Source organism: Notolepis coatsorum, assembly GCF_963971535.1.
Source record: "Notolepis coatsorum genome assembly, chromosome: 9".
Taxonomy (NCBI): domain Eukaryota; kingdom Metazoa; phylum Chordata; class Actinopteri; order Aulopiformes; family Paralepididae; genus Notolepis; species Notolepis coatsorum.
In genome coordinates this window covers 38,706,167-38,722,142 of record NC_140173.1, presented here as the reverse complement: position 1 = coordinate 38,722,142, position 15,976 = coordinate 38,706,167, and the positions used below count along the sequence as shown (strand labels likewise).

The 15,976-nt window shown below is 39.9% G+C and overlaps 1 protein-coding gene across 1 annotated transcript in view; it reads left to right on the top strand.

Moving 5' to 3' along the window:
* LOC311234596 (uncharacterized protein) overlaps positions 1-15,976 on the top strand; it is a gene marked incomplete at its 3' end in the record, with an annotated part of 99,844 nt that overhangs the window by 69,963 nt on the left and 13,905 nt on the right. Inside the window, exon 4 of the mRNA XM_084321843.1 lies at positions 3,661-3,770. Within this exon, the coding sequence (XP_084177969.1) occupies positions 3,661-3,770 (110 nt within the window). The remainder of the gene's footprint in view (positions 1-3,660; positions 3,771-15,976) is intronic.

The window sequence follows — 15,976 nt, the reverse complement described above, 5'->3', positions numbered from 1 at the left end:
CAAAATCGAATGCCTTACGGAAACCAGTAATTTATTGAGCCACTTATTGGAATAGCTGCCCAGAACACAAACGTCAAATATATATATATATATAAATAGCAAATGATCATTTAAACATAATTTTTTTTTTTTTTATCCACTTTTTCTCCCATTTTTCCATATTTTCTCCCATCCCAATTTCGTATCATCCAATTCAACCCTCCCCTGTCACGAACGCTGTTTCTTGCCTCCCACAAGCCGGCTGCAATGTGGACTAAGTCATACATAGCACAAGTCCCCTCCGGTACTTGAGGTAACAGCAGTCGCATCTTTTCACCTGCGCAGCTCGATCTCTCAGTGTCGAGGAGTAACGCGTGGGAGGCTCACGCTGCCCCCGACACTTCCTGATTCTACTGCGCAGGCGCACCAACCGACTTGTAGGAGTCGCTTGTTCACAACGTTCGATCCCCACCCTTCAGTTTTCCCTCCCCGTAATACGGCCAATGTGTATTACTGCGGACGACCAGCCAAACTGAAAAACAATGTGGAGAGCTGGATTCGAACACGCGAATCCTAGCGTCTCCACACTGGTGGCGAGTGCCTTGCCCACTACACCACCTAGCCGCCCTATCATTTAAACATAAATTATGAATGTATTACTTAGCTAGTGAGCAGTAGTCCAGTGGTTATTTATTTTAGTTTTAAATTATTTGTTCTTATTATTTTCTTAACTGTGACAAGCTGAAGATGGTAATGCTGCCCTTTACAGGCAATAATTAGCTCTTCATCTTTCATGTGCAATATTGTTTTATTCTTTCTTTTGTATGCTGTCTTTTTTTGGATGATTGTAATAAGTTAGGTTGTTGTATTGTGTTTATACTGAATATGTGTGTATATGTATGTATATAGTGTGTGTATGTATTAGGGGTGTAACGGTACGTGTATTCATCCCGCGATTTTACGGTACTGGCTTCACTGTGCGGTACGCGCAGCCATACGAAGAATACGTCTCATACCACTAGGTGAAACTAGGGTTGCACATTTTACAAATCTATGTTCAATATCTTTACTTTACTTTACACTGGCTTACATTGATCTTTAACATTGAATATTAAGCTTGTATTGCCAAATGTAGATGATGAATAAAACGTTGAAGCTTGCTTAGGCACACTGACAAGCGGACAGACAAAATTAACAACGTGCACTGACACTCTGCACTCGGCTCTCCCCTCCTCCGCTCACGTTTACAACACAGCCTAGGTGTCCCTAAAACAAAACCATTAATGAATTATTATGTTTGTAACACAGCAGGGTCATTAAAGTTTTACAGTTTTCTTTCGTTTTGTTCGCCCAATAATGGTAACCAAGGGAGCGAACACACACGCCGACTTTCTCCGCGGACTTTCTCAGTCACAGCTGATGAAATACTTTTGGACTGATCAGCTGAGCTCCTCTCCAGTTGCTGCTACTGTATTTAAATCCAAAATATTGATAAATCCTCTGCCAATGCCATTGTTGTGTAACATGTCATCTGTTCTCTAGTCTTCAGTCTCGGCTTCACATGAAGTTAAATCCTCTCTACAAGTGAAACTGAAACTAAGTTGTTGCAAAAGTTGTTAACTCATTGGACGCCACTCACGAATAAAGTCAGGTTAACTTGCCGACGGTTGAGCGCCAAACCCGAGAAAAGTCGGGTTTTCTATCGTTATTTATTTTATTCGATATTCCCATTCATAATCCATCGAGGGAGCCTGTGTTATCATTGGGAATTAGTCTAAGATCGCAAACGCTTGCGGCCGGTGTTGCACATCCTTGAAAACTCTCTGGCTTGGGCTGTACATCGATCTAAAAAGTCCGGTCCGGGTTTTCCTAGTCGGGCATGGCGAGCGGTTATAACTAGGGATGTCCCGATCCGATCACGTGATCGGGGCCGATCACGTGATTTTCCGAAGATCGGGATCGGCAAAAAAAAAAAAAAATCTGCCATTTTAATTTTTTTTTGTTTTTAACTTTACTTTTTTTATTCAACAAACATGACCATCTTCACATCTTAAACTCATACTGAGGCCTTAGTTTTGGTTTTAAATTGCATATCATCATTTATTTATTTATTGTCACACAGAGCAGAAGAATTTTGCCAAAATAAACCAATAGTATCCAGCTGCAGAACGGCAGACCAGCCACACTCTCAGACCCAAATTTAAAAAAAGATTTAAATTTTTTTTTTTTAATCCCAATTTCTCACATTACATTCACCCTGGATGTTGACGTTATCCAGGTGAAAAGTTAACTTCATAAATCATTTTATGTATAATTAAATCAAAGGAAATGTGTTTGGGTCTGAGATGTGGCTGGTCTGCCGTTCTGCAGCTGGATACTATTGGTTTGTTTTGGCAAAATTCTTCTGCTCTGTGACAATAAATAAATGAATGATGATATGCAATTTAAAACCAAAACTAAGGCCTCAGTATAAGTTTAAGACATGCACATGGTCATGTTTGTTGAATAAAAAAAAAAATATATATATATATATATATTTTGATCGGATCGGGAGATATCGGTATAGGTAGATACTCAAAATCACATGATCAGGATCGGATAGGGAGCAAAAAAATATGATCGGGACATCCCTAGTTATAACGCATGGATTGAGGATAATCAAGCACTCCCGGTTCATGTTCTTTGGTGGATTATGTTGGCAACATGATCGACATCAATACTTGGAATGGCGATCAGATAATTGGAATATTCTTTTTGCAGTACATCCTAGTCAAGGTAAGGGCTATATGGTATCAATCTTGCATTGATCGTAGAATCCCTTCCCCGCGATCCGAACGTATGTGTGTAATGTGTGTGTGTGTAAGGTATTCCGTTGGTGACGATCAAAGCATAGAAAAATGCCCCCACCCCCGCCCTTTCACACATTCATGATGAAACATAATACCGATAATATAGCGTTGATTTCAGATTGATTGTTGATATATGCAAGAGACACCACGGTTTCCAGTGAAATTACACAGGGGGATTACACAGGGGGGATTACACAGGATTACTCTAAAACTATATTCATATTCACCACGGTATAAAACGGGAATGTATGGATGAAAAAAATATTTCTTTTTCACAAATTGAAAGATAGATACTCGATGTCAAATGGGCAATAGTTTTCTATCCATTGCTATGATATAAAATATATTTTGAGCCCTGCAAACACCGCCATGTATCCCTATTCTTTAAAGCGGTGGTGTTCTTGGTAAACATGGTAAACGGCGAACTCTAGGCGCTGATTGAGTTAAGGGGGCAGTAGGCAATTAATTTACTCATTGGATGCCTGAACACAGAATGACACCAGTATCACTGACTACCACGGCAAGCCTATAGAATATCATTCTATTTAATAATAATAATTATAAATATATAATAATAATTATAAATATATTTTTTCCTGTTTTACCAAAATCATACTGAACTGTGACACCAATACCGAGGTACATACCAAACCGTGGCTTCTGTGTACCGTTACACCCCTAGTATGCATGTATGTGTATACATGTATAAATGTGCGTGTATATTGATATGTGGGACTTCGGACCCCAGGAAGACTAGCTGGTGCCATTGGCATCAGCTAATGGGGATCCTTTTTTAATAAACAAATACAAATATGACTGTTCTCTGTTTCAGAAAAGGACACCGACTGGTTTGTAATCCAAGGTTATGAGGAGCTTGGAGAGAAAAGTGGAGCTAAACTACAGACGAGACTCTTGGAAATCCCGCTCAAGAGATTGTCAGCGGTAAGCGGGAAATATTACATTGGGAGTTGTTTTGCATAATCCCTTTGCAGATTTTATATGAGAACTTTTACATGATAAAATATATATATATACTATATATATATATTAAGGCTGTCAAAGTTAACACAGTTTTAATATATCTTTTTTTTTAATTTTTTTTTTTTACTAGACTTCACTCGGGTGTATTATTGATACACTCATTGATACTATGTTTGTTTCTGACTCAAAGTGTGTGTGTGTGTGTGAGAGATAGAGAGAGAGGGGGGGGGGGGTGAGAGAGATGAGGAAGGGGCAAGAGAGAAAGAGAGTTGGGAGAGTGTGTGTGTGAGAGAGGGGGGGGGGCATGCGAGTCCTCAGCCCTTATGTGGGTGAATGTAACAAGTTCCTAACGTTTTCTTTCCCCTATTATTTCATGCACACTTTATTCATTGTTTTAAATTATTATTTTAAGTTATTTTGTCCATCACTCTGTTTTGAATTTGATGCAAATTTGCAATGCATGAGGGTCATCCTTTTGTGTTAAATGGCTGCATAAAGCAATAATTTGTTGACTCATGTTGATAAGAGTATTAAAACATGGAACTTGAAAAAGATCCATTTAACCTCTTAACCTGTTCCACACGAGCCTAATTTTCAAAAATCTGTCTATAAGTACATACCCAAGTAAAAGGGAAGATTGCTCCAGTTCTACAAGGACCATTTGCATGTTCTTGGTATCTAGGAACATCTATGGAACTCAGGGAATGTATTCCCAGTGTTATAAATATTGTGTCTGGTAATATGCTATGAGTAAATTGTGATGAACCAAAGGCGAAATATAGATTTTCATCCTCGCCTGTTTTTTCCCCCATGTTTGACAGTGAATAACACCATGCTAACAATGTCCAAACCTGAAAGGATGCCACTGAGCTCATTCAGCAACTTCTTGACAACAACTGTACCGAAAAGCTAAGCAATTGAACAAAGGACATAGCTTCCAGAGCAGTTATAATAAGGGTAGTACCAGGCGTACACTCAAAGGACATCTGTGATACCCAAAAGTACCCAAAATGTGCCAAATGGGTTCCAATGGAATTTGGCTGGAAAAATACACTTATGATCACTACAGGAGGTTATTGCCACATAATGCAGACTTTGAATATGACATGTACCCTGTGCATCATCATATTCTACCATTGTGTACAGTATAAAATCAATAATAACATTTGTATAGTTTTGCCTCCAAATGGGGTTTGTTTTATTATAAATCTGTAAAATCTGTAAACATGAAAATAGTAAAAGCCATCTCTGTACATTTCAAGATAAGAAAATGTGTAAACATTGCCCAAAAAAATGCAAAACAATGCTACATAAATGCAAAACAAATTCAAATAATGCAAAAAATATGCTACATAAATGCAAAAAATACAAAGCTAAAATGCTAAACAAATGCTAAATAAAGTGCAAATAATGCAAAACATTTTAAAATAAAAAGCCTACTATATACAATAGTACATATCGATTCTGAATATTTACAACGGTTTCGCTACTCATTTCCCGCAATATCGATACTTTCTGCAGTATCGATACCAGCTGGCTTGCTCGCAGTCTTCTACCGCAAGTTGTTGACAGACACACGCTGCTGCAGAGCACGCTTGGCCCTCCTCCTCCCCCTCAGAGACCCGTCTTCAGTGTCTTCTTGTCAACAAAGCATTAAACATTAAACCATTAACTTTAGTTTAATACATTGGACGTTGTCTACTGATGGCTCATAATATCAACAGCTGATTCGTTGTTGGTAACGTTACAGCTATTAGCTAACGTTAGCTAATCGTTCTTCCGTTAGCTTATGCTAGCTAGCTGCCCACCTTATAATTCACAATATAATTACTTCATGGAAACTGAGTAACGTTATGTCGAGTTCATACTACACTACACATATGAACTCGACATAGCGTTAACGTTACCCCGTTTCCATGAAGTGTTTAATTAGCAGCAATCGTCGAAAATGTAACGTTAATGCTCCGAGCATTAATCGGGCGTTAATACCGCGTTAATACAGTGTTAACTTTGACAGCCTTAATAATATTATATACTTATTGTTATGTGTCTTGTAAGCCCATGTGGGCTGGGCATACACCTGTATGTAAGACACAAACATTTAAAACATCAATCAATCAGTCACTGTATGTTCCATAAGTGTTGGCCCATTTAGAGGGTACTTCAAGCAAACTTACTTTAACGCAAACTACAAAAAATGCTCATGTCCAAAAGTAGTAGATAGATATAGGTCATACATGTAGGTATGCATTTGGTTACACACACACACACACACACACACACAGACTGAAGTATTGTTGGTATTCCATATTGTAACTATATTTATTGTAAGGCAAATATAACTGAGAGGGCATACATACCCTCATCTGCCCATATGTGCATATTCAGAGTTAATTATATTGTATATTATATATATATATATATTATATTAGTATTTTTTATATATATTTATATTGTTAATTATTGGGTCCATCATACTAACTCAACCTCATGATAGATTTGCAATTCAAAAGTCAATATGATGAGACTGAAGTACCCTATATAATATAATAGATAGAGAAAGAAAGAAAGAATGAAAGAGAGAGAGATACAGAGAGAGAGAGAGACATTTATTATAATGATATTTATTATTATTAAATAGAATAATTTCCTATAGGCTTGCCGTGGTAGTCAGTGATACTGGTGTCATTCTGTGTTCAGGCATCCACTGAGTATGAGATGGCTCAAGTGAAAAAGTAAAGTGGTAAAGGTAGAACCATTTGCATGTTCTTGGTATCTAGGGACATCTATGAACCTCAGTGAATGTATTCCCAGTGTCAGAAATATTGTGTCTATTACTAGGCTTGCTTAAATTGTGATGAAACAAAGGAGAATATGAATCATGATTTTTCTTTGCATCTTTGACAGTGAATAACACCATGCTAAAAATGACCAGACATGAATAATAGTTCAGTACCTTCTTAAAGATCACGTGTACAAAAAATCTAAGCAAATGGATAAAGGGAAGATGATTAAACTGAAGGTTTTGTAGATACAGTACTTAATTCTGCCATCCTGACACATTATAATATAGAATATCAGGCTATATAAATTACCTTATTATAGCCATGTTGCATATCTATGGATCGGGACAAATCTAATCTTTCCAATGGTAGAGTTCAATCTGGATTTAGTATCACAAGAACTGTGAATGAAATCTGTAAATAATAAATAATAATTATGGATATTGTAGGCTTTTTTTTCTATCAGCTGTGAGAGAATGTCTGCGGGTCCGCAGTCCGCACGCAGGAGATAGTTGGCGTGTGTTGGTGACACAACGACTGCAAAAAGTCGAGTCCCGTGGATATTATTGCAAGAGATAATTCATACAAATTATGAAAAGCCAATCTGTTGTTTAGAATTTGGATGGGGGGTAGGCTCTGATACCTCTCACCTCTGCAGGGTCTAACACCTTTTCACAGCGCACTAGTGTTGTCAGAAATATGAAAAAATCGATACATATCGATTCTGAATATTTAAAACTGTTTCAATACTAATTTCCTGAAATATCGATATTTAATTATTCATAAAAAAATAAGATTTTTTTTTGTATAAGGAAGTTGCATTGTTAATTTCAATACCTGTAATAGTACAGTAGTCCACACACACACACATGTGCATTCAGTTAAGTCGGAATATGACTGTAATACAAACAGTTCAGTTTGTCAGGTACATGCAACACAGATTACAGTGTTTACATTTGTCTGCTTGAGAAAATACCATGTTCTGCAATAAAACTTATTGAAGTGAGATGAACAGTTATTTTTAAATGTGTGATCTAAAGATAAACAAAGGGTTTTAAAAGTGTTATATTTATCTTCTCTTATAGTACCAGAGAGAAGCTGAGGAGATTCAACCAGCAACAAAAGCAAAATGTATAAAACATTTTTTAAATATTTTTATTTTTTTAAATTTTACGATTGAACCTTTTCCCCTGTGGTATCGAAAATGTTATCGAATATCGATACTTTTCAAGGTATCGTATCGAAGTTTGAAATTCCAGTATCGTGACAACACTACAGCGCACATGCCGCTCTTGTGTGTGTGCGCTAGGGATGGGTACCGAATTCGGTACTTTTGAGGTACCGAACCGAAACACGTCGGTACTACCGAGTATCGAATCAAGTGAGAAACCTAAAAAAAAATAAAAAAAAAATCTTTTCTTTTCATGTCAACGTTCACACGCACAATATATGCTTACCTAGGATTTGACTTGATTCAACAACAAAGCAGTCGGAGCAATGACAAGCCGAAAACTGTCGAAATTGTAGTTATTTGAAGTTTGGATTTTTTTTTACGACTGAGGTAGGTAAATTAAATTTCGACAGTTTTCGGCTTGTCATTGCTCCGACTGCTTTGTTGTTGAATCAAGTCAAATCCTAGGTAAGCATATATTGTGCGTGTGAACATTGACATGAAAAGAAAAAAGTAAAAAAAAAAAAAAAAAAGTAAAAAAAAAAGATTTAATAAAAAAAAAATTTTTATTTTTTATTTTTTTTTTTAAGTACCGAACAAAGGTACCGTTGGGTACCGGTATCGATTCACAGGTACCGGTACCGGTATCGGTTCAAATGTGAAAGGTACCCATCCCTAGTGTGCGCGCGTTCGTGGATGTGCATTTCTTGACGCAATGTAGTTCTCTGGCAAATGGAGATAATTACAATCATACCATCTAGCAATAATTATACGTATTTACAAGTCGTATTAAGTTTAGCAAGTAAGGAGACATATAACATCTCAAAGCACTCGAAAATGTCTTTTAAATTTTTACCGATTTCTGAAAATACTTTCTGAGCATTTAGGAGAAATTCAAAATCCTTTTGTTCTCCGCCCACGGGTGCAAACAGGACTTTGGACTCCCAAGGAAGGAGGTACTGTATAGTATAGTTTATTAAGAGTTACAATTTTAAATTGTATAGTAGTGTACATAGGAACCAGTTTCTCAGGAACTTAGCATGTCTTTTTTATCATGCATATCTTGTGTCTTACCTATTTTTTTTTGTCTATGCCTATTTTTATTGTATTTTGCACAATCAATGCGGGCATGACCACCCGCATTTCACTGTATGCCCTGGTATGTATGTGACAAATAAACCTCTTGATTCTTGATTGACTAACTGCTAGCATCTGCAACAACGTAATTATCTTTGCAATAAAATATTACATTTCTCTCGATACTGGAAGCTACCTCTGACAGCTCCATCGTAGCTGTAAAGACATTCATTGTCAATGGATTGGTAAAAAATTATAAAAAGCGCTGCTGGGATACACATACATAGTAAAACATCAGTGAAAGAAAGCTGCTGTTTCATAGTGTTTTCTTTTTCTTGTCCTTTTTTGATAAGTGAATGGCGATTGACAATACGGATGTATTGTGTAGCCTATTGATACATAGTTTGTAGTATCTTTATCAGATCAACATAAGCATAATAGATCTAAATAACTTAGTTAGTTCACACCTTATTTCACATCTATGGGCACAGATGTAACTACTATGACCGACAGATATGACCAAATCAACAGAAAAAGGTATTTCCTCCTTTGCCTTTCAGCCATAGACCACAACAGGATTAACAAGCAGCATCACGGCTGCAACAGTTGTCTTGGTGCTGGGCAGACTGAAAGGTTATAGGGTGGCAATATGGATTCATTGACATGTAATTGATATTGCTAATATTCATGTTGGCCAGTTTTCAATTACCGTGTCCTTCTCTCTTCTCCAGGTACAATTGCTGCATTGCTCCCCAACAACAAGCATGCATACAGGAGAGAAGCCTTACCACTGTGACCAATGTGGAACGCGGTTCAATACCTCCGGAGAATTAAAGCAACACCAGCGCATTCATACAGGAGACAAGCCTTACCACTGTGACCAATGTGAGAAGAGCTTCAGTGAGTCTGGTAGCTTAAAGATACACCAGTGCATTCATACAGGAGAAAAGCCCTACCACGGTGACCAATGTGAGAAGAGCTTCAGTGAGTCTGGTAGCTTAAAGATACACCAGCGCATTCATACAGGAGAGAAGCCTTACCACTGTGATCAATGTGAGAAGAGCTTCAGTGTGTGTGGTAGCTTAAAGATACACCAGTGCATTCATACAGGAGAGAAGCCCTACCACTGTGACCAGTGTGAGAAGAGCTTCAGTATCTCTGGAAAGTTAAAGAGACACCAGCGTATTCATACAGGAGAAAAGCCCTACCACTGTGACCAGTGTGAGAAGAGCTTCAGTCAATTTCGAGACTTAAAGACACACCAGCGCAATCATACAGGAGAGAAGCCTTACTGCTGTGACCAATGTGGAACACGCTTCAGTACCTCTCGAGGTTTAAAGGAACACCAGCGCATTCATACAGGAGAGAAGCCCTACCACTGTGACCAGTGTGAGAAGAGCTTCAGTACATCTGGTACCTTAAAGATACACCAGCGCATTCATACAGGAGAGAAGCCCTACCACTGTGACCAGTGCGAGAAGAGCTTCAGAACATTTGGCACCTTAAAGTCACACCAGTTCATTCATACAGGAGAGAAGCCCTACCACTGTGACCAATGTGGAACACGCTTCAGTACCTCTCGAGGCTTAAAGGAACACCAGCGCATTCATACAGGAGAGAAGCCCTACCACTGTGACCAGTGCGCGAAGAGCTTCAGAACATTTGGCACCTTAAAGTCACACCAGTTCATTCATACAGGAGAGAAGCCCTACCACTGTGACCAATGTGGAACACGCCTCAGTACCGCTCAAGGCTTAAAGGAACACCAGCGCATTCATACAGGAGAGAAGCCCTACCACTGTGACACGTGTGAGAAGAGCTTCAGTACCGCTCAAGTCTTAAAGACACATCAGCGCATTCATACAGGAGAGAAGCCCTACCACTGTGACCAATGTGGAACACGCTTCCGTCACTCTGAAGGCTTAAAGACACACCAGCGCATTCATACAGGAGAGAAGCCCTACCACTGTGACCAATGTGGAACACGCTTCCGTCACTCTAAAGGCTTAAAGACACATCAGCACATTCATACAGGAGCGAAGCCCTATCACTGTGACCAATGTGAGAAGAGCTTCAGTTTATCTGGAAACTTAAAGACACATCAGCGTATTCATACAGGAGAGAAGCCCTACCCCTGCTACCAGTGTGAGAAGAGCTTCAGTCAATTTGGCAACTTAAAGACACATCAGCGCATTCATACAGGAGAGAAGCCTTACTGCTGTGACCAATGTGAGAAGAGCTTCAGTACCTCTGGAGAATTAAAGAGACATCAGCACATTCATACAGGATTGAAGCCCTACCACTGTTACCAGTGTGAGAAGAGCTTCAGTACCTCTGGAGAATTAAAGAGACATCAGCACATTCATACAGGAGAGAAGCCTTACCACTGTGACCAGTGTGAGAAGAGCTTCAGTACCTCTGTAGAATTAAGGAGACATCAGCACATTCATACAGGAGAGAAGCCCTACCACTGTGACCAGTGTGAGAAGAGCTTCAGTACCTCTGGAGAATTAAAGAGACATCAGCACATTCATACAGGAGAGAAGCCCTACCCCTGCTACCAGTGTGAGAAGAGCTTCAGTCAATTTGGCAACTTAAAGATACATCAGCGCATTCATACAGGAGAGAAGCCCTACCACTGTGACCAGTGTGAGAAGAGCTTCAGTCAATTTGGGCACTTAAAGAGACATCAGAACATTCATAACAGGAGAGAAGCCCTACCCCTGCTACCAGTGTGAGAAGAGCTTCAGTACCTCTGGAGAATTAAAGAGACATCAGCGCATTCGTACATGAGAGAAGCCTTACCACTGTGAGAAGAGCTTCAGTAACTCTTGAGACTACAGCGCTGTAAATACTGAGCTTGGCAAAACTGGTTTTAGATATTATGTCCCATACAAATAGACTGAACTACAGAGAACTGAAGTCAGAACTAGGGATGCTTGATTTAGGCTTTTTTACCGATATACCGATATTGTCCAACTCTTAATTTCCGATACCGATATATGCAGGGTTTCTCCCCCCAAAAAACTGAATAATTTCAGGTAATTAACATTACTTGTCATGGAATTAACACAATATTATGCATACTTTTGACAATAAATAAAATCAGAAATTGTTCTTACTTGCTTGCCTGGGTAAATAAAGGTGAAATAAATGTAAAAAAGAAAAAATCCTTTTTTTCTTTTTTTTTAATACTGATACTGATAATTTCCGATATCACATTTTAATGCCAATATCGGCCGATAATATCTGTAGGCCGATAATATCGGACATCCCTAATTAGAACAGTTCCTTTCTTTTGAAGATTTTAATGTTTTGAACACTGATGTTAGATGTTGCTTGTACTTGCTTTAAAGGTCCTGTGCATTATAAATGGCCTTTTCCAGTGTTTAGCATTGTTTTATAGCAATAGGGGTTAGTATCAATGGGTCTGTGTCTCTAATTACCATATTGGCGGATTTCTCTAATTCAGTTAAGACAATCTCCTCCAGTGAATTCGGTCATTCTGATTTGACTCGCAATGCGACGTAGCAAGTAGCTGATCTGCAGTAACGCCCCCTCTATGGTTGTAGCGCATAGTGTAACCCGACACTTCCTCAAGCGGGTTTTGACAGAGAGGCAGAGAACGAGCGAGGGAGAGAGAGATAGAGGGGGAGAGGAGCTTCTGTCGGGGAAACAAACCGGCGCGCACACACGCAGTAACGCCCCCTCTATGGTTGTAGCGCATAGTGTAACCCGACACTTCCTCAAGCGGGTTTTGACAGAACGAGCGAGCGAGGGAGAGAGAGATAGAGGGGGAGAGAAGCTTCTGTCGGGGAAACAAACCGGCGCGCACACACGCATTTACACACATACAACCTGGACCGGCGCGCGCACACGCATTTACACACACACAACCTGGACCGGCGCGCACACACGCATTTACACACACACAACCTGGACCGGCGCGCACACACACATTTACACACACAACCTGGACCGGCGCGCGCACACGCATTTACACACACACCAGTGGCGGCTGGTCAATGGGGGCGCTAGAGCGCCGCCCTCCCTGTGAATGAATAACATTTACTCATTTTAAGTGTTTGTGTTTCCAATACACAATATAACGTTAATATATCAAATATAAATAATTGTTTTCATGAACAGGAAGTGACTGTCTGATAGAGAATACGTTCCGTAGCCGCATTTCTCTCGGGCTAGCCGTAGCCGCATTTCTCTCGGGCTAGACGCAATAGCGCTTACAGTGGGCGTGCACGCCGTGCACTGGTTTCATCTCTGTATCCGTCGCAGCCAATCAGTGCGTAACGCGCTGTGCGTTGAAATATGATGTATTATGATGGAAGCCGGGCGCGTTTTAAAGCGATCTAAGCAAGCAGCGTCTATAATTTCCGTAGCCGCATTTCTCGGAGATGCTCTCTGATTGGCCGACGTCAGTTTTTTCCGTAGACGCATTTCGCGGAGACGCTCTCTGATTGGCCGACGCGGCGACGCCAGTACTTTTCCATAGCCGCATTTCTCGGGTTGGCTTAGAGCAGGGTGATAGAACGCCAGGTAGTTGTTGGTCGGATGCAGTCTGGGCAGTGGATATACATCGACAACAGTCTGGGACTGTGGGACAGTCAGTGGACATACACTTCGGCTGCACCACGTTTCAATTAAACAAAGTGAGTTAATTCTCTCTCTCTCTCTTAGCTACTCAGCTAACGTTAGCCGCTGTTAGCCACTCAGCTAATGCTAAACTAACTAACTAACGTGATTCCGCGATACCAGTTCCATTAGTGAGGAAAGGGGGTGGGGGGGGGGGGTATATTGAGGAGGCTTGACAACAGAGGTTGATAACTTCACATTTATTGGCAATTCGTTTCTTTATATCGCTTTCAGGTTCCAACTGTGTTGACAAAATCCTGGTCTGGTAAACTATGGGCTATGGCACATCAGAACGCTCTCTCTCTCTCTCTCAACACAGCGTGTTAATTTCGCAGTGCGTGATGCATAATGGCTGAATGAATGAATGGTAACTTGTTTAAAATGACAAGATATGTGTTCATTATTGGATTGATGATGATACGTGTACTAGTGTAGTATGAATGAACTCGCGCCCACCCAAATGTAGTTCACAGCGGCCGCCACTGACACACGCACAACCTTGACCGGCGCGCGCACACGAATTTACTTTGTGTGTAAATGCTCCATGTCCCTTTCTCTCTCCCTCGCTCTGTCTGCCAGTCGCAGACTGTGGGTGACTGTCACTGAAAGCGTGTATATGGGCGGAGCCAGGCCAACACATCCTGAAATCCTGAGGCATGGAAAATGATGCTTTTCAGTACTTGATTAGAAATATAAAACAATTCATACACAATCTGAGACACGCATACACTCACATACACATCTAAGACACGCAACCTTGCATACATATCTGAGACACATACTCACGACAGGTACACATATATGAGATACATTTGCACACACACTCACATGTCTCAGACGCATTCTCTTACATGCACCGTGATGAATGATAGCATCTTGTTAGGAGTGCGACATGTGACTGCGTTGCAGATGGAGATTGACATCATATAAGCAAGAGATCAATCCTTTATTCTCTGCCGTGTATAGGAGTGCATATATAATAATAATAATAATGGATTGGATTTATATAGCGCTCTTCTCTGACTCAGAGCGCTTCACAGAGTCCATTATTCGTTTATACACAGTCATACCGGTGGTGGTAAGCTACAATTGCAGCCAGAGCTGCCCTGAGGCAGACTCACGGAAGCGTGGCGAATAATCATCGCCTACGGCCCCTCCGACCACCACCAACATTCATTCACATGCATACACATTCATACGAGGCAAGTAGGTTAAGTGTCTTGCCCAAGGACACAACGGCAATGGGATGGACATGGGCTTGAGCGGGATTCGAACCACGAACCCTTCGATCATTGGACGCCCCGCTCTACCCCTGAGCCATAGCCGCCCCACAATATATATATGTATTTATAATATTACTTTTTGTTTGTTTTTGTAATTATTTGTTTTATTGTTTAGGTTTGTTTTCAGTATGTCTGTGCTTAAATCTGTTTGTTTTGTATGTTTATAAGAAAGAGAAAAAAAGAAAGACAAATCGATAAAGTATATGATGGTACATTAAAGTTTGGAAATGAATGTAGGATTTGTGCAAAAATATCAATAGAAAAAAAATATATAACAATGAATAAAAAAAAAAATAAAGAACTTACAGATGTGTTCAATAGACTCTCAGGAATTGTGTAAAGTTGCCCAAATAGTGCAAGGAATAGCAATGCACGTCCCCTTTAATTGACATACAGCTTGTTTGTCCAAAGTGTTTTCATGTCTATTGTACCTTAAAGGGTTTAAACAGGTAAAATAACCTGGAAAGGTTTGAGAATAAAACGGAATTCAAGAAAATCCTGCTTCTTTTTGCCCTTCTCGCAGCAAATATTGATGTGATTAATATGTGATTAATTTAGATGCAAAGCATGTAATTAATTAGATCAGCCCTAAATCATATACATTATTTTGTACACTTGAATTGTTGTGGGCTTATTATTGAGGACATAGGATTTGCTGTGGGTGTGATCCAGTCTAAAGACGAGATATGTCAGTGTTTTGTACTCTGCATCAAGAGATATGTCAGTGTTTTGTCCTCTGCATCAAGAGATCTGTCAGTGTTATGTAGTGTTGTCAAAAATATCGATACATATCGATACTGAATATTTAAAACGGTGTCGATACTCATTTCCCGAAATATCGATACTTTCTGCAGTATTGATACCAGCTGGCTTGCTCGCAGTGTTCTACCGCAAGTTGTTGACAGACAGACACACGCTGTTGCAGAGCACGCTTGCCCCTCCTCCTCCTCACAGTCCTGTCTTCAGTTTGTAAACAAAGATTTTAGCTCCGAATATGGCCAGTGCAGAGCCTCCGCAACTTGTGCTTGTGGATAAAGAAAACAGCAGAAGTGCTGTTTGGAAGTACTTCGGGTTTGAAGTAAACGACGAAGGAAAAGCTAAAGCGTTGTTACAGAGCAGTGCCAACGATACAGCTATTAGCTAACGTTAGCTTATGCTAGCTAGCTGGCCACCTTTATAATTACTTCATGGAAACGGAGTAAC